The 22,535-nt window shown below is 45.0% G+C and overlaps 1 protein-coding gene across 1 annotated transcript in view; it reads right to left on the reverse strand.

The window, feature by feature from the left end:
* Nucleotides 1-4,411: 4,411 nt before the first annotated feature.
* Nucleotides 4,412-22,535, reverse strand: part of LOC115902959 (bifunctional heparan sulfate N-deacetylase/N-sulfotransferase 4) — a 64,588-nt gene continuing 46,464 nt past the window's right edge. Inside the window, exons 7-15 of the mRNA XM_030946964.1 lie at nt 15,096-15,278; nt 14,108-14,204; nt 13,884-14,007; nt 12,845-13,019; nt 11,800-11,970; nt 10,370-10,479; nt 7,512-7,614; nt 6,791-7,293; nt 4,412-4,699 (exon numbers count right to left, since the gene is read on the reverse strand). Of these exons, the coding sequence (XP_030802824.1) occupies nt 7,174-7,293; nt 7,512-7,614; nt 10,370-10,479; nt 11,800-11,970; nt 12,845-13,019; nt 13,884-14,007; nt 14,108-14,204; nt 15,096-15,278 (1,083 nt within the window). The 3' untranslated portion in view covers nt 4,412-4,699; nt 6,791-7,173. The remainder of the gene's footprint in view (nt 4,700-6,790; nt 7,294-7,511; nt 7,615-10,369; nt 10,480-11,799; nt 11,971-12,844; nt 13,020-13,883; nt 14,008-14,107; nt 14,205-15,095; nt 15,279-22,535) is intronic.

Below are 22,535 nucleotides of genomic sequence, written 5' to 3' on the forward strand. Positions count from 1 at the left end.
GAGTTTTCCTCTGCCCCTTTATTACATAGGAGGGTGGGTGTCTGCCCCACAATTCAGCTTTTCCATTGGAAAAACGACAAAGCTGCGAAGGAATAAATTATTGAGGCCATTAATCAACAGGTGGCTAATGGAAAAGGCAGCCGAAATGGAAGGGAATTGTCTGTGGGCAAAATGGAGTCATTTGAAATGGGCACTAAGCTCTGTAATTGAAGGTGCAAGAGTGCAAAACTTAACACTGGAAGGAAACCAGAAAGTGGATGTACTTATGGTTGGGCACTTAGGAAGGTAGTTTTATTGCACATTACCAAATTTTATAATGTCTTCATTGTGTCGCTGTTAAGTGTCCAGAATTAATATTCTTTAATGTGTAAAATAAAAGTGTGTTTAATGTGCCAGTATTAAATAGGTCCATGGCAAAGTCAAGTCTGCGAGGGATATTTCTCCTTTAGCACTCAGTATTTTGTCAAAGAACATTTTATGAAAAAATCCCACACTGAGTGGGCTGCTGGTAAATGCTTCCCTTCGCTCAGAGCTCAATTCCTCAGGGTGGTCTTTGTGAAAGGGGGCAAAAAAGAGTTTCTCATTTCCAAAGGAGCGTGGATGGAAACAGCCTGGACAGGTCCAGCGCAGGTGAGTCAGCACCTGCCCATGGAGGGAAGGGTGAGGGATTGCCCAGCCTGTGCTCCTGACAGAGCTGGAGCTGTCACACTGTCAGAGCTGGAAAAGCACTGAAGTCTTTGTGGAAATTTTCTAAACACTGCTGAGCTTTCCAAGAGGACTCACAGTTCTCTTCCTTAGGGATTTCCCTATAAACAAGCATTCTAATTTACAGTATTTCCCTGATTCCTGCCTCTCTTCTAGGCCCACTCACGGGCTCACCCTGCACAATTCACCTCATTCTCTGATTAGTGCTTGGCTCTGTGAGCATGCCAAGCCTTAAGTAAAAGCACTTGGGGTTTATCAAAATATGGAGCTATTTTGGAAAAAAGGATCTGCAGCACTACAGGAATGGTGATTTAGGATCCACACTAAAACCTTCAGCTACTGAGCAGGCTCGTGTGGCAATAAAAACCCTCTGTTCTACAGATGTTTTGCACACCAGAGCCAAAACACTGTCACAGGATGTCACCAATATAAAACATGTCTGTCAAAATTTTATGTCTTGGCTTGTCCCATGTGGGAGGGGGGAAAAAATGGCTTGTCATGAGCTGGGCTTTAGAAAGAATGTGACAACGTGGTCTGTGTTAAAGCCCTGACATGACACCTTCCCACAGCAATCCAGGCAAGCCTCCAAATGCTTCTTACTCTGCCACTTCTCTAACGTGGAGGGAAATAAAAGAGGCTTCCTGGCTGTGCATCTGACCTTTGGAGAAATGAGTTTTAGTGTTGTGCTGAGGTGCTTGTCCCTTCTGATTGTCCTGGCTGCTTTGGATTGCCTCCCTGTACCTTGCTAAGCTTTCATCCCCAGGTTTGGGATCATATCTTTTAAGAAGATTGAAGGGAATTAAGTCCCCAGGCTCAAGTCTCCTTTTCCAAGCAGCTGACAAATTGTAGTGTGTTCTGTGTGGCAGTTACTGGAAATAGCTGCAGTCTGCAGAGGGTGAGCCAGGATCCATAAAAATGTTCTTCCTACTTAGGATGACAATTTATAATTTAGCTGCAGCTCCCAGCCTAATGATGGCAGATTTACTCACGGTGCCATCCAGCTCTGCTGTGCTTTATGACCAAGGAGCTTCCCTGCACTGGAACAGAGGGAAAACTGTGGGAATGATGCAGGAAAACCACATCAGAGGTCCACAGCACTCCTAGAACACATTGTCTTAATTAACTGGGATAACCTAAAAGTAATTGAAGGCGGTATGGTCTAGGAAATGAAAGGTGATGCTTCCCTGGGAGATCTGCAGTTTTCCTCTCTGGAAGCAGGGAGCGGAAGTTAGCCAAGGAAGAAATTCAGTTGGGACTGAAATTTGCAGGTGAATGAATAGATGCTGATGATGAGAAGTCGCCCCAAGGAGTGTGGGTGAGTAGGAAAGCACAAAGGGGAAGCAGGCTACAGCACTTCCTTGTAGGAAGGCAGAAACCCCAAAATCTAAGACACAAAACTTTCTCCTAAAAGAAAAAAGTACCCAAAAGGTGATTTTGTGCCTTTTTTTTTTTTAGATCAGATTGCTTATGAAATATTAAATGCTTCACGTTGCAGAATAATTTCTCTTTGCTTACTTGGTGTGATTACACAAAGCTCTGCAGGAAGATGTGCTGCAGCTACAATGTCATTAAATAACATTTTCTGTTGGGGGGTTTATTCTCTCCTTCACCAGAATATTTAATTGTCACTGATGCTGATGGGAATTGTGAGCTTTTGGAGGGTGTGCAGATTTAATGTGGAGATGATTCCCCAGCTAAGGCAAACACAGTGAAACACACACACACAGAGTTCAAGAAAAACTGTAAATAAATATCTGCCTCAGAGCAAGTTCTGAAAAAACTCATCTCCTCCAACATCCAGCTCTTCCTTGTAGCTCAGCTCCTCCTCTGAAGGGAAGCTAAATTACCAACAGGGGATGTGTGTTACAGATAAGTTCTGCAAGGCAGCAGAACATCCACCAGACTCTGAGAAGTGGCAAGTACAAAGTCAATTGAATGGCATGCAATTATCTCCCAAATTATAAACCACACTTTTCAGCCCCCACAGCATTTTAGGGAATTGCAACTCAGATTCAGAAATCCCACTCCACTCGCTGCTGACCTTCTCCTGGCTGAAAATAACCTCGGAGAAAACCCCAGGCTGACTCCAACTGCCAGCCCATAAACCCCCCTGACCTGCTGGGATGGAGACAGATTTGTGTATTAACATGTCACATTCCCATTCCCAATGAAATAGGAGCATATAAAACTGGCCCAGGTCTGGGTAGAGGGAGCTGCAGCAGGACAAACAGCTTTGCAAACCCAAAGTGGCAGATCTGGGTTTATTGAGATGTTTTAAATGTTTTTCTCCCCACCCAGCAGCTGCAGCTGACTGAAATGCAAATATCAATCTGGTTTCCTGGGAAGTCTTTAATTCCTCATGAGCGGAAATAGGAGTATAAATTATATGCAGGATTCATTTCTGCCATTCTATAAATCAGTTGCTGACTGGGACTTGGATATTTACAGGCCTGACAAAGAGCTCCTCTCCCCTCCCCTCCCGGGGACACAGGAAAAGCTCTTTACACAAACAGATCACCTCACAAGTTAGTTCAGGGTTCCAGGAGGGAATAGTCTGATTCATGAATTTTCTGGAAGTAGTAACATTTTTCAAGAATTCTGCTGTTGTTTTATTAAATAAGACTGAGGCAGGAAATTTGCCTGGGCCTGGAAAGCCCGATGGAAAGGCAGCTGATTTTTAGGGCCTACAAGTATAGGGGCCCACAAGTTTGGGTTTTTTGTTTTTCTGGGATTTTTTAAACAGATTTAGACTCCTAAAATACTTTAGAAATTTAGCTACCTTTGAAAATTTGTCTACAAGCACCAGGCAAACCTGGAAAAAAAGGGGCAAAACTTATGGTGAGATATCTGTAATGTCATTTCTAATTTGCTCAATGATAGAAGCTCTTGGGAGGTGGAATTAGTTATTCTGGAAGGTTTGTAGAAAGAATCCTCGACTCTGCTGTGATTTAACCTCATTCTGACACAGATCAGTAAAACAAATGAATATTTTATAATAAAAAATAGAAGCATTATGAGATTTTAGGGAGAGAAGAAGAGCTGTCTCATACTTCTGAGTGCACAGTTTGAGGAATTTGCAGTAGCTGGAATCAGGGCCTTTTAAGAGTCCTCAAATGGAGCAGAAGGAAATTATTTTTAATTAGGGCAAGAGCTTGCTTGGGGCTGCATGTCCCTCTCCCGTGGGGTGCAGGGAGGCCAAACTTTGGGAGGGCAGGCCCAGAAATGCGTGTAACAAATACTGAAGGGTCAGACGTGCCTGCATCCATGTCCCCTCCTGGGAGGAAGAGGAGGAGGAGGAGGTCAGTGGCCTTGCCAGGAAATCCCACATTTTGGGGCTGCCGTGCTGAGGGTGGGTGGAAGCCAGGGAAGATGCTGAGGTAGGAGGAGCTGGGAAGGTGCAGGGCTTGAAATAGATGGCAGAGGCTGTGGAAGAGCAGATTTTGGCTCAGGAAATGGGAAGGAAGCTTTAAGGGAAGAAGCAAAGCTCTGTCTGTAACGCACCATCAGAAGTGTTTATTCTGTGGCAGTGAGAAGAACCCATAATCAGCTGTGAGAACACCAATTATTTAAAACAATTCCAGCAAGTACAGCCCTTGACCTCCCTCACCATCCCCACCCCCCCAACAAAAACACTTTGAGTGATCAAAATTTATTTTAATTCCTTCTGCTTCAACACCAAGTATTTGTTCAACTGGATTTGCTGTCATCATGTAGGAGGGGAAAGAAAAATTAAAAAAAAAAAAGAGCTTGGGCAAGACAGTGAAGTTTTTCGTCAGCTCTAACAACAAGACGTCATTTGTTCTGAAATAGTGCAGAAATCATAGAAGTCTTATAAAAGTTATCGAGTCACTGGAGCACTGAACACTTCAGAATCTGTGTTGCTTGCAAATCCTGATTTCTTTTTGGCAGCTTTTCTTTTCTAGATAGGAGAGTGATGGAGGAATCGAGGTCCGTGGGCAGGTCCACACCTTTGCAGTCACACTAAAAGGATGAACTGGAAGCACAAAAGGAGAAATACAGACAGTGTAAGAAATGTTGTCTGACAGGGAAATTCCTGTCCCATGAACACAGAGTTATGTAAAAGAAACCCCAAACTTTTACCTAGTTCAGTACAATCAATCAGCCATGTGGTCACTGCTGATTTATGTCCCTGCTTGACACAGATGTCACACACTCACATTCCTGTTAGAAACATCAATTTTAAGCCTATTGTGAACATAATTCCTTACTGATGGGAGCTAAATGAGTGGTTGACGTCTCCCTCTTGGGTGGCCCAGCAGAGGGGAAATGAGCACCCCACAACCCCGATCGTCCCGTCAGAGAGCCTGGACCCATCAGAGCTTTCATTACACAACCTCTTCCTCCCCCAAGAATTTCTAATTCCGCCATTTTAATTTGTTTGGGGGACTCTCGGCAGCCTGCTCCCCTATCAGAGAGGAAATTTGGTTTATTAGACAACATCTCAGAGCAGTCAATCCTGCAACTTTATTTTAGACCTTGAGAGGTCAATGCATAATTTAGAGGGGTTTGGATTCCGTTCTGATTGCTTCTTGCTCAAAGACAACCTCAGTTATAGGAGTTCAGCTTTCCCAAAGCTCTGCTTTCACCATCAGCTCTGCTGCCACGGGCCCTGACTCCTGTGCCTGCCCCACAGGGTCACATCCTGGAATTCTCATTTCCAGGGCAATGGGAGCAAACTGCAGCTGCAGCCCCCCTGCAGCACTGTGAAACTCTGAATTACAGCCTGCAGCACGGGAATCCTGTGGCTGACAGGCAGGAATGAAGCACCAGCAGGGTCTTTCCCAGCCACAGCCCTCTCGCCATCAATAATTGTTGCATTTTTGCTGCCTTTGTTTTGCTGGTCTGTAAGAATCCCAACAATGATGTGGTCAGTGACATAAAAAGGCATAAAAAAGCAAAGGAGATCATTTCTAGGCAGTTCACAAAGGCTCCTCTGTCACACGGTGGTGCAGAGAAATTCTGTGCTGGTGGGTCCTGTTACAAGTGGAGGGAGTGGAACCTGGAAATAATGTTATTTCATCTTTGTGACACATAAAGAAGTCAATTCAAATGTCAGTTCTCAATGGAACATGAGATCTCTCGGAAATGTGAGGCCCATTCAAACCTAAAAAATAAGAGTCAGGTATAAAAATATCTGGTGGATTTTCAGGACATGGTGCCATTACAGAGCTGAGAGCTGGAGAGATGGACTTCTTTCTAAACAAAAAGCTAAGAACAAGAAATAATTTTCTGGATTCTCTAGTGTTTGTCTCATTTCCTTGAAAAGCTCCTGAAACCAGTGTCATGTTTATTCAGCTTTTAATCAAGAGTGAGGCAGTCCTCTTTTAATTAAAGCGGAGCCAGTTTTAATGCATTTTAACAGCTATAATTCTATCAAATGCTCCATTTAGATACTCTTCTCTGACCAAGCCTTACTTATCCAGAGCTCTCATTATTCCAGTCAACTGTGGTGTTGCCAGTGCTCTAAGATAAGGGATTGTGGGTTTCTATGTTACATACAAATACATGTGTTTACCACTTCCAGGTCTGAGGAATGACCTCCATCCAGGACAAGTAAGGAGTTTCTGCCCTGCCTTGCTGACCTTGCCCCCACAGCTCTGAGAACCAAGCACAGCTCATGTCATATTTTTGGTAAACCACCCTTTCATTTCCCTGTGGGCACTAAAAGCAGATATTTACAACTAAGTGTGTGTCTGATCTAGAGATACACAAGGCAGATTTTCAGGAATGAAGATATGTATGTCATACATGTTTATGTGATATACAGGGGCTGTGTTTGTCCTTTCAACTCCATAAAAGTCTACAGGAAGGGTTTGTGCTCCAGCACACTGTTTGTGTCCAGAACATTGAAAAAGGTAATTTAAATTTTTTTTTCTGCACCAGTTTGCAGACTTAGACCCTAAATGACTCTCCCAGTGCCTGAGGTTTCAGAGGCACAGTGCTGCTCTGCAGACAGAAGCCGAGCTGTCAATACCGGGCTGCTGGCAGAGCCCCACTGCACGGCCTGCTGGGAACGTGAAAGGATTTGCAAACAAAAGCGGGAAAAGCCCAGCGCATGACCAACCTGCCAGTCCAGCGAGAGACGTTCCCATCCTTTGCCCGTGTCCTGACAGACTGCAGTTTGTCCATGCGGTGTCCGTCCGTCCCACGCGGAGTTCCGGGTGCCTCCTGGAGAAGGGAGGAGCGAGGCTCGGCGCGGCCCCGGCCGGGATGCAGGGGGCGCGTCCGGGAGCTGCCCGAAGGGCTCGGTGCCGCTCCGCCGGCAGCACGGCCATTCCAACACTTGTCGGGCTTGGGTTTGGGGCTTTTTATTTATTCTCCTGTGGTTTGTCTGGATTCGCTGGGAAGGGCGGGGTCCGTGAGGTCCTGTCCTGACGATGCCGAGTGAGCCGGAGGAGCGGGGGGGTGCGAGCGGGCAGGGATGCGCCGGGCCGGGTGCCCCCGGTGCTACCTGACCTTCTGCAGCTCCTGCCGCAGCCAGGAGGGCAGCGGCTGGCCCAGCCTGTGCAGCAGCTTGGACAGCTCCACGTTGTGCTCTCGGTAGTAGCTCGACAGAAACGCTCGGGACTGAGAGGGGGAGAAACAAACCAAGATGAGGTTAGAGGTGACCCACCCCACAAATGGGCTCTCACAGGGGAACTCAATGCCCTCTCTTCCAAAGCTCAAGTTTCTCATTTGTAAAAACATCAACCCAGTGAAAATACAACAAAGGGGGGAAAGTAATCAGTGTGTTTATTTAAGGTCAGTATTAAAACTGCTCCCATAAATTTCTGAACAGCCCTTACCTCTTGGTCCATTGGTGGGTATTTCCGACCTTTGCTTTTCCCCAGGCACTTTGTTTTCCCTCCTTCCAATAACTGGCACCAGAAGCCTTTCTGAGGGTCAAACCTGTGGAGGATCATATCTTTTAAAAGACCTTGCTACAGAAACATCTCCTGGCTACTGAGACATCAGTGTTAGCCTAAAATTAGTGCTGCACACATCTCTCTAGATGACTGGAATTCTGAGGACAGAGTAGGAAACAGCTTTCCTCTCCTGTGTAAACTCTGGGGATTCATTTTTTCCCATAAATCTACCTTGGAAGTGCCCAAAGGCAGGAAGTTTTCCCCACTACCTGCAGTGGGTCATTTTTGTTGTCCTTGTCCAGCCCACAGGGTGATGTGCAGGTCTCCTGAGGAAGCGCTGCTTGGGTGCTGATGATTTAATGTGCCTGAAGAAGAAGCTGGCTGCTCCCTATCACTGCATCTCAATACCATTTTCCTTCCTAGGATGGCATTGTAGCATAAACACTGTCTTAGCAGCCTTATCTGAGCCATGCCATTTGATTGTGGTGTCTGAAATGCAGAGATAGAAGGGGCTTGGATGAGTGCTTGCAAACGCGCTCGCTGAGGAACGAACGGCACCACGTGGCATTGGGTTTGGAATTTACTGCTCTGGGACTGGAAGCAGCCATAAAACATCCAAACACTGCTCATTCTTGCTGCTTAGCAGATGTTTGAGAGGGATGAAGGATAATTGGCTGGAGCACAGAGTTAATTAGTTACATACCACCTTTCTGCCCCTGCCCTGTCCCTATGACACGGATGCAGAAGTGAGTGAATTTCAGGAGAAGGGTGAACCTTCTCCATGGGTTTTTTCTTGCCCAGCCTATTAATGCAGCCTGACCTTTGTTTCCTAAATTGTCTCTGTAGCTGTATCAATTAAAAACAAATAAATCATTGATTAAATGTGCATATTGATGATAGATTCATTTCTGCTTTGGCCTTTCCCATCTGCTCCTTGCATGGTGAAGTGCTTCAGCTGCCTTGCATTGATTTCCCAAGAGGAGCAGCAACATCGTGTGCTGGGTAAAAGGGAAACTGCAAAACTATGCCCCAAACAATCCTTCTGCCTCAGAAGGAGCTTATTGAACATTATGAAAAGGATGTGCAAAATTGGGAAGGGGAAAAGAGGGTGAGACAGTTCGGGCTGAATTCAACCCTCTATGTTCAGAAATCACAGAGCTCTTAGGGCTTCTGTAAATGTAATTTGGCACAGTGGAGGTATTTATTTAAAAATAGTGATAGGCCTAAGGCTAAAGCTACAGGGGAGCGTTTTAGAGCTGTCAGCAGCAATCCTTGGAGGCCTGGTTATCTTCCCTTCCCTGCAGAGCAAGCCTGGGGGAGAGGCAGGGTTCTGGGAAGGCAGTACCTGATGCCAGAGGCAGGGAATGCTTGCCAGGGCAGAGCCAAGCAATGCCTCCATGAGGATCTCACTCTCTGACAGAATGCAGCAGCCCTCCAAGGGAGAACGCTTTCCTAAGCACACTCCACTCATCCTGTGTTTTCCTCCAGCCCTGCCTCTGTGCCCCTCTGCTCCCCTCCCATGGCTCCCTTCTGCCTGGGTTGATTTTATTCTCCTGCAGGACTTTCACACAATTACTCAGGGTGATGGACTTGTTGCTCAGTGCTGTTCACAGGACTGGCTCCTTAGGCTGCTTCCTGACACCTTTAGGAATGTGTGCTGTGCAGTGGTTAGGCAGTAATGACTGGGAACAATCCTCTGCAATCTTTTCCCCTTTGACAAGCCCTGCCAGAAAGCAGCTACACCCTTTAATGCATTTTCCCCTTCCATCCCAAATCCGTGCAGAAGTGAGGGCTTCCACAGCACATTTGCATTCTTGATGCCTCTAAACAGGGAGTGCATAATTTAATGGATCTGTTTACAATCCATTTTTCCTGTCCAAACCAGTATGAGAGGCCAAATTTCTTCCTGCTGTGCGACTCCACTGACTTTAATTTAGTTCCAGCAAGGAAGATGTATGTCTGTGGGTGTGGATTTAAAAAACCCAGCAGAAGGCACTGCAGATGTGCTGTGAGTTGTTCAAGCATCAATAGCTCAGCTCTGTGATCAGACTCCTCCTCCCCTCCACCCTCTTTGGAAACCAGTGACTTAAAAAATTGCATTCTGAAATCCAAAATTCTTTCTCTAGAAAAAGGTTTTGGCAGAGCAACTTCCTTAAGCACTGAAGTCTTACTTTGAACCTGTGATATAAATAAGCTGAACCCTGCCAGGAGAGGAAACATTAAATGGAAATTGCAAGCAGAGAGGAGCAGTGTGGGGCAGCTGCAAAGTCTGTGGTTGTGTTTCCCTCAGGACCAGCCTGCAGGGAAGGTGAAGCAAAGGCTTTGCTGCTTCCCACTCCATGTGCTGGCTCAGGGGCTTGGAAAAGCAGTGCCAGGCTTCCCAGACCACAGCTATCCCAGGGCTGGGGCTGTAAGGAGATGCTGCTCCTCACACAGGGAGGCTCAGGGCAAAAGCTTCTTACAACTTTCTGCTGGACTAAGAGGGGAGAGGAGAATTCAGCCCACTCCCACCCCTGCAGGAGTCTCAGCTGTACATGGAAATCCAGACAGGAAAATGGGATTAGGGAAGGGGTGCTCCTCACCCAGCCTCTGCCATCAGGCTCCTTTGGAATGATAAAGCCAAACTTTCCACACCTGACACTGCAGGCTTCAGCTCCTGGAGACTGATGGGAGAGAACCCCAAGCTTCTCCAAGTTATTGTTGTCCTGATGTGTTTGTAATTAGTAATGCGGGGATCCTGGTGGGAGGGGATGTGCCCTGGGATCCCACAGGGCAGATAAGAAAGGGAATACACTCACGTTAGGGCTTCAGAGTAATTGTAGTGAGGAGAGACTCCCAGAAACTTCTGCACTTCATCCATCACAGTAGCAGGGTCACTTCTCAGCTGCTGTCCATCAATAATGAGCAACTGCAGGGGTAAATATGGCACTGATTTGGAAACAGGACTAAGGGTAACCAAAAAATGGCATTATTTCACTTCTGTGATAACCAGGATTTAAATTAGCACAACTTTGTACAGTGCTAAAGGCATTCATGTGGACAAACTCCTTTTTAGGTTTGCTTTTTACTTTATTGAGTTGGATTTGCATAGGTGGGCGCGTTGTAACTCTGTGTGTGCACCTTGTTCAAATGCAGGAGTTAAACCTCCTAAGCCAAACCCGACAGTCAGACAATTCTGAGAAAAGAGATAAGGAAAGGATGTAAAATATTGTTGAGGTTTATGATGTGTCTGTGGGAAATCTTGAGGAGAGAAGGCAGCAGCTCCAGGTGAGGGCAGAGGAGGAGCCCAGGGAACAGGGCAGGGATGCTCAGCACCCTCTGCATGCTCAGAGTTTGCCAGAACATCCTCCTCTCCTTTGGAGGAATAAGTTTGGATGAGGTGAGGAAGGAGGAGACGTGGCCTGTTTGCTCCCAGGGCAATGCTGCCCTTGCTGCCAGCTCAGCAGCTCTGGGCAGGACTCCCTCCCCATTTATGAAAGAGTACAAAGGCCAGAGAAGAAAGAAGGAAGTAAATGACTGAGATTTCTTCCCTTCTCCTGGAAATGGGATTGACCTGCTTCTCTTCTCTTTAGTACAGCTGAGGCTGGATAAAAAGAAAAATGAGGATTGCAAGAAGGCAGAGCTCCTAGTTCTTTTTGTTGTTTGTTTGTTGTTTGTTTTTCCCTCAGATCTCTGACAAAGCTGAGGCAATGCTCAGCTCTGCCTCCTTTCAGCACATTCTGTGCCACCCAGGGCAGTCTCTGGGGATCCTTGCTGCTGACAGAGCCTTTCACAGCTTTGCCTGACAGGAGGCACAGACCTGAACTGCCATGTGACCATGTCCTTGGACAAAGAGGGCCCATGCATGTGATTTGTAGTACTAAAATATTTGCTTTAGGTTATTTTATAATTATTCCTTCAACAATGGAAATATTCTTTAGATCTATGGGCTTAGGTAAATTTTTCATGGCAAAGGTTATAAAAGACAATCCAATAAAATATCTGAAGGAAGAGGGGGCAAAAGAAGGAATCTGTGCTCCAGCCCTGAGAAAGGCCAATTCCATCTGAGGATCAAAGACATGTGAAGTATTCTATGATGGGGACTGACTAGGGAGCAGGATGAAATTTCTATTTCTGAAAAGCCCTGGCACAAGGTCTGACGCTGCAGCTGCGGCTTTCCCGGGGCACAGGAGCCTCGGGACCGCTTTAGGCCGTGCCAAGGCTGGCCGAGCTGGGCGGGCTCCCTTACCTGGGAGGGCGGGAAGTGCGAGAGCCACCTGTGGATGTGCAGCGCGTACCAGCCGGGGGCCAGGCAGCGCCGCTGCAGCGCCCGCAGCTCCGGCGGCGCCCGGGGGCCGCCCGTGATCACCTCGTAGAAATTGAACCTCAGGGCGGCGGGGTCCTCGTGGGAGCGCTGGTGCTGCAGGGAAATACGTGCCACAGGGATGCTGCAGATGAAGCCTGAAATCTTAAAGATCTTAAAAATCACTGTTTTACTGCTTTGCCTCGGCAGCTGGAAAGCTGCCAGTGAGATATGACCCGGTGCAAACTGCAGCCCCGGCCGTGCTTTGTTCCTTGCAGAACTTGCTGGCAGGGTCAGAAATGATGTATTTCACGCTATCCCAGCATTATTAATCTGAGGCTATTTTAACACCGCGTTTAGTGTTTCCGTTATGTGTTTGCCTGTGCCATTTTCACAACCATGCTTATATATTTCCCTAAAAATAGAATTTTTAAATAGTGCAGATTATGGAAGGGTGCGGGCTCAGTAAAAAGCAACGAAGAGCATCCTGGAGTTTCCTGGGGAAAACAACAGGCTTGCTTTTGTTTCCAAGGAGAGAAAAAAGCCAGTGTCTCCAGTCACAGCTCTTTTTACCTCCTTGGAAACTTCAGGAGATGCTGGGTCCATCTGAGCACCGCTGCACACTGCTGAGCACACACTGGGGGAGGGAAGTGGGGCCGGACTCTCAGCATCAAGAGCTCTGATTCCCTGGCTGGGCTCCTTTCCCTGGGCATGGAGCAGGGCTCTCCCTCTGTGCCCTGTCAGCTGTAGAGATTAAACTGTTTGTTTCCAGCTGGTGGCAGCTCTGTGCTGGGAACTTTCATCATTCCTGGCACCGGTGTCACAGGTGCCAGCTGCAAACCTGGCATCCAGCACCCTCCTGCTCCCACGGGGTGCCAAGGCTGTGCCACAACTCCCATTACTTGCCCAAGGACACAGATTCCCACTGATACCACCAGCATCCCCTGGCAGTGGCCCCGCTGTGCATTCCTGGGGACACAGGATTCCATACCTGGTACCACGAGTAGGCGCGGTCCGACGGGTCAATGAGGATGGTGATGATCTTGGCCTTGGGGATGAGGGAAGCAGCTCTCTTGGGAGCTTCCTCAGAGTGGAAATAGTTGGCACTTTTCTCAAACAGGAGGTCGGTGGTGGTGTTGGAAGGAGTGGGGAAGAATTCCATGTACCTTGGAGGGGAAGAGACTTGTCAGAATGAGCAGCAGCACAACAGGGTCACGGCCCCGTGCTTCCCATTTCATGGTGGGTGACAAGGGGAATTTTCAGACATAATTCTCAAGAAGCAAAATTGAATTTTTTAGCTCAGCCCAGACTGGAGTAATGCCGAGTGCATCTTGGCTCTTGGCTGGTGCTGGTAATAGCTAAAGCCCTCATGAAGTCTGGTAATTAGGTTTTTCCTGTGATGGATGGGATTTTTGCTAATAACTTCAGTGTCAAAGGGATGTCTTTCACCAGTTTGGTGTGAGTTCAGTTTTAGCTGCAGAAAAAAAATGGGAAAAGCTTCAAAATGTCAACATTTAATGTCAACATTTAAATGTCAAACTGTTTAATTTTAACATTGTTGAAGTACTTCATTTTGGGACTGACATATCTTTGCTTTTGGACGCTTTCAGAATGCAAGATTTGAATTTTGGCTTTGAATGTTTTTTTCCATTTAAAATTGATTGGATGGATCCTTGAGAAGAGATAAATGGAACCTCACTTCATGAAAAGCCACTTTGGAAGGAACAGTGCAGCTACAGCTATGACAAGACAGAGATGTTATTCAGCATGAAGACAGAACTCATGACAGAACTGCCTCTTGCATTCATTTGTGTGAAAACTCAGAAACTTCTTACTGTAATGTCTAAACAAAATTAGGGGCTTGATTAAATGCCCCATCATTACCAATTAGATTCTCTTTCCATCTGATAATTCCCAGCATAACAAATTCATCCAGTAATTAAGGGGATGTCACACCCACTCCTGGAACTGTTCCACTGTGATTTTCCATGCATTAAGAATGGACACCTCGTTTTTGTCATTCTTCTTACCAGTCAATTCCCTTGTGGTAGTTGTTGCCATTGAAGAATTGAACTTCCTCAAAAGTTTTTGGGCTGGGGAGATTGCTGATAATGGAAGGGTGCATCAGAAGGAATAAATAAAGGGCTGTTGTTCCTATGACAACGAAAAGAGGCACCATTAGGAAATATTGAAAAGTTAAAAAAGCACCTTTGACTTTGTAGAAACTTTTAAAAGCTCTCCTTGTGCTCCTTACCTGTTTTCTGGGGTCCTATCACCAGGAATTTGGGCAGGTGGTCGCAAGTTTTGTCTCTGGACCAAATATCCCTGTGTCTCTTATCATCACACGGGTTCTGAAGGACAAAAGGTGGGGGTGCCCATCACACTGGGGATCTGAAACCTCTGCAGGGTCTGAGTGCTCTGCACTAATGCCAGAGCCCTACACTGAGCAGCAACATCCCACAGTGTGTGCACAGTGGCTGTGAATGACTGAGGACAAGGTTCAGTCATTAGCAGAAAAGAAAATGAAGGGAAAAAAAAAAGATTGGAACATTGATTTAATCACGTTTCCATCTGAGCTTCAGATGGAAGCCTCTGGATGGCTTTGAGGCATTACTTTTTGAGCTGTCAGAGTGGCTCTGGATGCATGGGGCTTAGTGCCAATTTTAATTTACGTGAGAATGCAAAAGGGAAGGACAAAATAGAAATGTGGGATATTATTCATCTCCTTATCTTTCTCCTACCTATGAATGCAAAATAAAAACCTGTGAACAAAAGGCCCTGCAGAAGAGGTTGGGACTGGCTGCTCTTCAAAGCAGTTATCATACAGGTGCTGCTTTTGCAGAGGTAACAGAGGATACACTTTGCTGGTGAATAAAATTAACTAAATATGATGGAGAAAATCATCAGCTGAACGGAATTGCTGCAGCCCAGTGGAAATATTATAGATTTATACTTCCTTTGTAGCTGGGCTAAAAATTATAGGGGAAATTTTCTGCACCTTTTGGCAACTGTAAGCCCTAACTAACTGCACAGGTTTCCTTGGTGCCCTCCTGGATTTAAGCCTGTGTAACCACAAGCTCAGCGTGGCTCAAGGCATTCCAGGTAGAAAAGGCAGGTACATGTAACCGTTAGATGACAGTGTTGAACTCACATTCCCATGCTCGAAAAAGGCTTTTTAGAAGAAGAGATGCTCGTTCCAATGAGGGGATTGCAGCTGGAGGAGGAAGAGGAGGTGCCTTTACCTGCCACAGGGGATCAGTCTGCTCAGGGAAGAGCTGGAAGTACTTCTGGGCCAGCTGCACGGGGGGCAGCGTCTGCAGCCTCAGGTTTGTGGAGCTCCTGACAAAGCTGGCAAGGTTGGCAAAGGTGTAGAGGCCCAGGCGGTCGTTGCCGTAGTTGGACAGGTGGGTCATGAAAATGCTGATCTGGGGGCAAGAGGAGCCTTTCAGGCATGGCACACCAAAAATCCAATTTGCTGTCCCCCCCTGGTGCTGGCTGGTGTGCCTAGAATAGCATGGCTGTAAGTAAGGGAATAAATTCTGACACAAACACTCCCAGGCTTTGTGAAGGATGGTATCTCAGCTAAGTATCTCTGTCTTCATTTTCTCCTTAAAGCTGATATAACTTCTTGTTATCAGCCTTTACGTGGCCACTGCCTTGTAGATCTCATGATTTATTTCAGAGGAATAAAGAGAGTTTATAAGAACAATGTGACCAATGTATTTCCCAGCATTTTCTTTTCACGAGGTGATTAAACTCAGTTTTGTGGCTGTTTTACCTGTAGATTGTCATTATTTACTTTTATGAAGATGGCACCAAACTGAATGTTGTCACTTGGCTGTTTAGTAGTCAGTGGCGAGTGATGGACTGACAGTGAAATTGGATCACAGCTGCAGGCAGATTTGGGGGACTGAAGCAGCCTCATTCTGAAGAAATGAGCTATCAATAGTGGGGACACCTGGCAGCAGTGGGGACACCTGGTTCTCAGTAAATGGTTTGCTCTGCACAGAGATAATTGTGTCCAGGTGAGCCTTGTCTGGGATGATTAGGAATGGGAGAAGTTTATAAAGTCATGCGGAGGACAGTGGGATAGAGGTTGTGCTTTCTTCTTTTGGAAGCTGCTGTGGAAGTCATGTTCAGGTCAGTGCATTTTGAGTTTTTCAATTCAAAATGAATGGAGTTGGTGTGCTGGAGGGTTTCTGGGTGTGTTTTGAGTGATGCCTTGCCCAACCCAGGCCTGGAGGACAGCGTTTATGCAGCAGTCCTTTGGAGCCTGGGCTGTGGGTCAGATTTGCTTGAGATAGGTTCTGAAATACCTCTGTGTGTGTCTCAGGAAGGGTTTTAGCAGTGATCCACCTGCAGAGAAAGCTTTCTCTCCTGCAGGTTCCTGCTCTGCTGTCCCAGGCTTGTCCCTAGCCCATCAGGGGATGAGAAGCCACCAGCTTCCCACTCTCATCCTCTTGCTGTGCCAAGGTGGTGCTTCTTTAACCACCAGCCCCCAGTGCTTGGAAATGTTTCCATCAGTTTGTTAAATTATTAACAAGGAGCTTTTAGTGCTCCTCCAAGGGGGAGACAGATGGAGCTTAGGAGAAAATGTCCCTCATGGCCCCTCTGCAGTGGGATGGCATTCTGCACACTTTATGCCACAAAAGGTAATTTATTCTTCCCTTTTATTCTGCTCTGGGCCTGGGCTAAGCAGAGATTGGAAGCTGTACAAATTGTTTTTTTTCCTGTGGATTGATTTGGTGCATTCCAGTGCTTGTGTGTTTTATGACCCCAAATGTTTGACATAAACAGAGTGAATCTTAAAATTACCCTGAACTTGGTGCATGTCTCTAAGTACTACCCCAGAAACCATAAGGAAGGTAATAAATCATCCTCTCCTCACAAAATAAACCCCAGCCAACACAAAGAGATCCTTGCTAGTTTAACTCCTGCAAATGTGCAGAGTTCGTCCTGCAAACGGTTTTAAAGTGCTGCAAAGGAAAACACTTGTAGGAAATGTTGCTGGAGAATATCACCTTGCTTCTGGAGCATTTGTTTGATGAGTGCTAAATGACATTTAATGTTATTGCACCAAATGAAGTATGCAAGTAAATCTGTTTGCTCGTTGTGCTTTGTTTACCCTTGGAAATGGATGAGATTGTTTTTAATGTTAAAATGTACTTGTAGGAGATGAGTATTTGCTTATTCTGGGAGTTTCATTATGTTGCAAACCAATTTAAAAGATCTAGTTAATAACTCTTCATGGAGTCAAAAGATCTTGGACACTCTTTTGACTTCTTTTGCTCCAGTGGTTTTTTGGAAGTGAAAAAGCCCCAGATATGATGCATTATTCATGCAGTAAAATGGGATTTAATTCTTTGTCATCTACCTCCAAATCACTGGGGATGAAAGGTGATGGGTTTGAACTGCTCACTTTAGAGCATGGATGATAGCAGATTGTTTGCAAACTAATGGCAGGACCATCACACCATTTCACTGTGTGGTTTTTGTCTCTAGGGCTATTTCACATCACTTACAACTAGAATTTAGATATACAGTGTTTTCTCTATATGGAATGGTGTTTTCTCTATATGGAATGTTTGTATATTCAGGCTTGTGTTATAGAAAATGAAACCTACAGTAGTTAGTAGTGAGAAACAAAGGGCTTTAAAAAAATTATTTGAACAAAAACCAGTGCCTTGAAACTATATCCTGTACTCAGAGTTTGTGTGCTTGCTCTGGATACACAGCCCTATTAATTCACAATAAAGAGGTTTTTTTCCCTCCTGTAGCTGCCAAATTTAGCACAGCTTTAGCTAAAAGTACTTGGTTTTGGACAAAGATTAGCCACCTGCCTCTGGAGGGCACAGCTGGAGTGCGACACAATCTCAAGGATGGCAATTCTGTGTTGGGAATAAAAGATTGGCTGATTCCTTTCTGCTGGTATCTGAAACTTTCCCTACCCATCGATCAAGCACTTGCAGTGAAAAAATCCATTAAGAAACTTAGGTATAAATGTGTTCCACCTCATCCTCTCAGCCACTCCACAATTAAATAGGATCAATGTTCCCTTTTATGTCCTTTCCTCCTGCTGCTTGGCCCATTGCTGGAAAGCCCAGGAGCCAGAGTTGGGTGTCATGTGGGCATTCCACTGTTCTGAGGGGAAATGGATGTTTGGTGTTTTTAGCTTTTTTAAATAAGGTTTGCCAGAAGGGAGGAATTAATGCGTGGATTCTTCTGTGGCTAGGGGGAGGCTGGGAGGGAGATTTTTGTGTTGACAAAGCACTAATTTTAATAATGACACATGGCTTCTCTAGAATTCAGCACTATTCATATTCATGACCCTTCTGCTGCTGAAACAAAATCATTTATATGCCTGAAAATCGCACTCTTTTTTTTAGTTTTGCTCTCTTTCCACTCTGCACATCTGTTTATACTTTAATGCTCTTGACAGGATAATCAAATATTTTCCAAATATAATATCTCTAAAGAAAGCAACAAAGTCAATGTTTGGACAGAAATATTTTTTGTCTTTGATTGAAGGGGAAACAAAACCACAGAATGCCATTTTATTTCCTGTGCCCATATTCATTACTGTGTCTGCTCTCCACCTCGAGTGCTCCCAGGATGGGAGTTGGAAGCTGCTGTCCAGCAGTGGTGGGAAGTGGCCTTGGGACAGCTGTACAAATGCTGCAGAGCCTCTATGCTGTTTTAAAATTCCCTATTGGAAGAGCAAAATTGGTTCTCATTTACGCAGGAACGCTTTCTGCTTTTCCATTGTTTAGTTGGCAGGATTAAATGAATTCCTCAGTATTGACAGAACAATCCTGTGCCTTGTTCCTTTCCTTCTGAGAATACAGTTGCTAGGCTTGATATTTTATTTTTTTTCCTGTTATCTCTCCAAGTTTTGCTTCTAAAGTGAAGGCTAAATCATGAGCACATTCCAACACAGCCACTGCTCCCCAGGTCATATACATTTGTGGCACCACAAGGTGTGGGGGGTCCCAGATGAAGAAAACTGGTTGGGAGGTTCTAATCCATTAGTTTTATATATTAGTTAACTGTCTCTCTCTTTTTTTTTTTCCCAAAGCCTGCTAGTAGAAAAAATTTGGGGTTTTTAGGTTTTTTTCCTCTCAGCACATTCTTTGAGAGGCTGTGAAAAAAGTAACTGCTGCTTCTGATGAATTTGTGCAATTGATATGTAGCTGGGTGAGGGTGGAAGATCTGAATGGATGTTTATGGCTGTTCATTTGTTACACTTTTGTAAGTGATCAGCAGCACAGCTAATTGTGGCCAAAGCTGCTGCCACTCACATCTGTGGGCCTCAGGAAGCCTTTGCAGAAGTCTGCAGCAATTCAATCTCTTGTTATTTCCATTTTCTAGTGAAATTCATGATACAGGAATTTGTTTTCTTGCCATCTGTGTTTTCTCATTGAAAAGACTTCCTCCGACTATAAAGTCTCTCTTAAAAAAAGAAATAAATCTACTCAGTTCAGACTTAAGAACAAACCCATGTTCAAATTAAGGAAATAAAGCAGATTGCAGTGGGTTTGGGTGCTGTTGGTTTAGGTCAAGCTGAACATGAGGCAGAGCTGTAGAGGACAAAGGACATGGAGGCAAAAAGAAGCCCAAAGGACGATGACTTGGGATAAGTGCCCATAAATGACAGTTTCTCTGCCATTTCTCCTTTGAGATGTGGTAAATTAAGATCTCCTTCTAACCAGGCTTGGAATGATGGGATGAATGATGTCTTTTATCCCTGACATGACACTGTAATCTCCAGGTGGAGGAAGGAAACATTCCCTGGCATTCCCTATGGACACCAAGTTACAGAACAAGTATAAATCATTCTGTTTATTCTGAGCACTCCTATAAAAACTAAGAAAGAGTTTTCACCAGGATATTTTCTTTTGAACTGCAAAGAAATGCCTGGTAAGTTGCTATAGGCTGGAGATGCAGGAAATGTATCATTTGTTTTTATAACAGTTCTACTGTCATGTTGCTATCTTAGCAGTTTTCTGACTGCTCTGGGTGATAGAGTGTTCATAAATGATGATTAATTAATCCAGTTTGGTGGCCTACTCTGAGCAAACAAACCTCAGAGTTAATTTAATTCTCCACTCTTGGTTTCAGAGAAAAAAAAGGCAGCATTTTCAGTTCACTAGAGGATATAATATTCTCAAATCAGCCACTTTCCAATTAATTTGAATGGTGAGCACAGCGAGGAAATTTAGTTCTTGGCCATTTACTTCTATTAAGGATTCATTTTCAATAATCAGAGAATTCTGAGTCAGCTTCTTTTCACCTGGAAGACTTGCTCCTGACACTTGAATAAATAATTGCATGGTGTGTGCATGAAGGTATCAGATTATTTCCCTCCCTCCCCAGTACCCCCTTGTTGACATGCAGTCGTTTACTGCTATTTCTGCCATCACCCAACTTGCTGGGAAGGAATTCTGGTGAAATATCAAAATGTGTGGAGTGGAGCAGCAGCTTTCATAAAGCAGGAAAATGTCATGAAAGAAGGAAAGGAGATGTGCTATCCTTGAAATGTTTTCCTGATGCTCTGGGTTTCAAGCTAATTAGTTTCTAAATGTGCTGCTGAAGGCTTGAGTTTCCATGGGATAATATTTCCCTGTAGTAGCTCTGTACAGCCATGTGGGATGAGGGGGGAAAATAATGATTTACCAAGGGGGGAAAAATATTTGGGACCGTGAGGAAGGTCAGGGTTGATTTGTGTGTTTATGAGCATTGAGATAAATTCTGATGTGACTTGTTAACAAAACTCCCTTCTCATTTGGTGGAATGAACCTTTCCCTCTTGTCAGGTTGGAGAGGGACACGTGTGTCCCTGTGGGCTGCACCCTGATAACTGCAGCTCCAAAAATATTGACATTTTTTATTGGGAGGTTGCCTGCCTGATTTTTTCTGTGCCCAAAATGTGCTGAGATGCTCAGCTCACAGGGCCCTCAGCTGAACTGCACTGTGAATTACTTTTGGGTTGCAGCACATTTCCTACAATGCCCAAGGTTATTTTTTATTCTTTCTATAACTATACTCAGAGAAACAAAGCAAATAAAAAGAAAAACATTACCAGCACTCAAGATGTTCCATAATAACATTCCCAAATCTCTTGTGGAAGGTATAAATTAACCCCTCTCTGCATTTGCTTTTAATATGCCAAAGCAATAACGTGTGATCCTCCTCTGTCTCTGTGATGAGAGAGAGCAGGGAACAAGAACAAAATCTTCCAAGTGTGGCACATGCAGGATGTGGAGAATACAGATCCAACAGGCTGGGAATGAGCAAGAGCCCTTTAGTCACGGGGAGAGTTTAAAAATGGAACTGCCTTTAAGTGGCCCTCAGAATTAAAAGCGTCCCATGCCACTTCCCAGGGAGCTGGAATAATAATGTACGTTATTATGGGCTGCCTGTAGCTTCTGCTGAGGGGAGTTCAAAGTTACCTTTCAATCACAGGTCTGATTTCGCTCTCGACAACAAAATTCCTGTGAAGAAAAGCTAATCTTCCTGAAATTCATCTGCCACGTTTCACCTCTGCTTAAAGCTTCTTAGGGGTGTTTGATTGAAGTGGCAAGAGAAGCCTGAAGAAGTGCTTAACTTCGCCCTTTTTCTGCTGCTTTTCCATTTTTAACCTGATCTGTCAGTTGTGAATATGTGATACTTTGGTGGCTTTGTGGGCCAAATGCTGTGCAAGGTGTGCCTGACTCTACATCCTATGTGGTGAGGCAGGTGTAAACCTAGAATAGGGAAGGTTATACATATAAAAATAGGGAGAAAAATTACTTGTGCCCATTTTTATGGTGGAACTATGGAAAGGAGTCAGTGGGAGATGGAATAAAAACACCCTGTGAGAGGAAGGGGAAAGGAAGAGTCACTCCAGGTGAATTCCTATGTAACAGGGAGAGAAGAAAGGGATGCCAGGATTCTGGGTTATCCAAAAGCTTTTCAGGTGAACAGGTAATGGGAAAACGTGTATCACATGGGCAAATAAATCCAATTCACTTGACTGCTCAACCAGGCCCGCGGGTGTTGCTGCTTCTCCTCAAGGCCCCATGCACTCATTTTTGCTGTAGTGCTTGGCTGAGGTGCCTTTTGTGCTGTCACTTGCTGGCTTAATAAAAAGCTCTCTGGTTTAAAGAGGTGTTTTTTTTAGGAGAAATGACTCTCTCGCTGTTGTTTGTGGAGGCAATAATATTTAGGGCTGTATTTATTAGCTTATCTTGGCGGTTAAATGTTTATGGCTGTTGTTTATGGCCTGTGGAGCAGGGGAGGAAAGGAAAGGAGCCATCAAACAGATAGTGGGAGACCTTGTGGATGCTCAAGAGGTGATAAATAGAACAGTTTGTAAAAGCATTAAACATGTCAGACTCTTCCCGGGGAGACTGAATGAAGGGCAGGGTCAGAGAACCCACTCGGTTTTGAGCCCGACATTTGGATGTGGAAAATCTCCCAGAAAACTTCAGCACCAATGGAGTTCTCTAACTTTGCCTATGAGAAACCTGCTTTTTTTGTTGTTGTTGCTGCAAGTATTTCAGTTTTGGGGACTTTGTTACAAATGGGTTGCCTGTAATTCTGAATTTTCATGGGTTACATTTGGAAGCAGAGAGGGATTTGCTCTGTTCATCCCATTTGCTCTCTCCACCTCCTGTTTTGTGTTTGGTCATGATAGCAGATGAT

The sequence above is a fragment of the Camarhynchus parvulus genome, chromosome 4, assembly GCF_901933205.1.
Source record: "Camarhynchus parvulus chromosome 4, STF_HiC, whole genome shotgun sequence".
Lineage (NCBI taxonomy): Eukaryota > Metazoa > Chordata > Aves > Passeriformes > Thraupidae > Camarhynchus > Camarhynchus parvulus.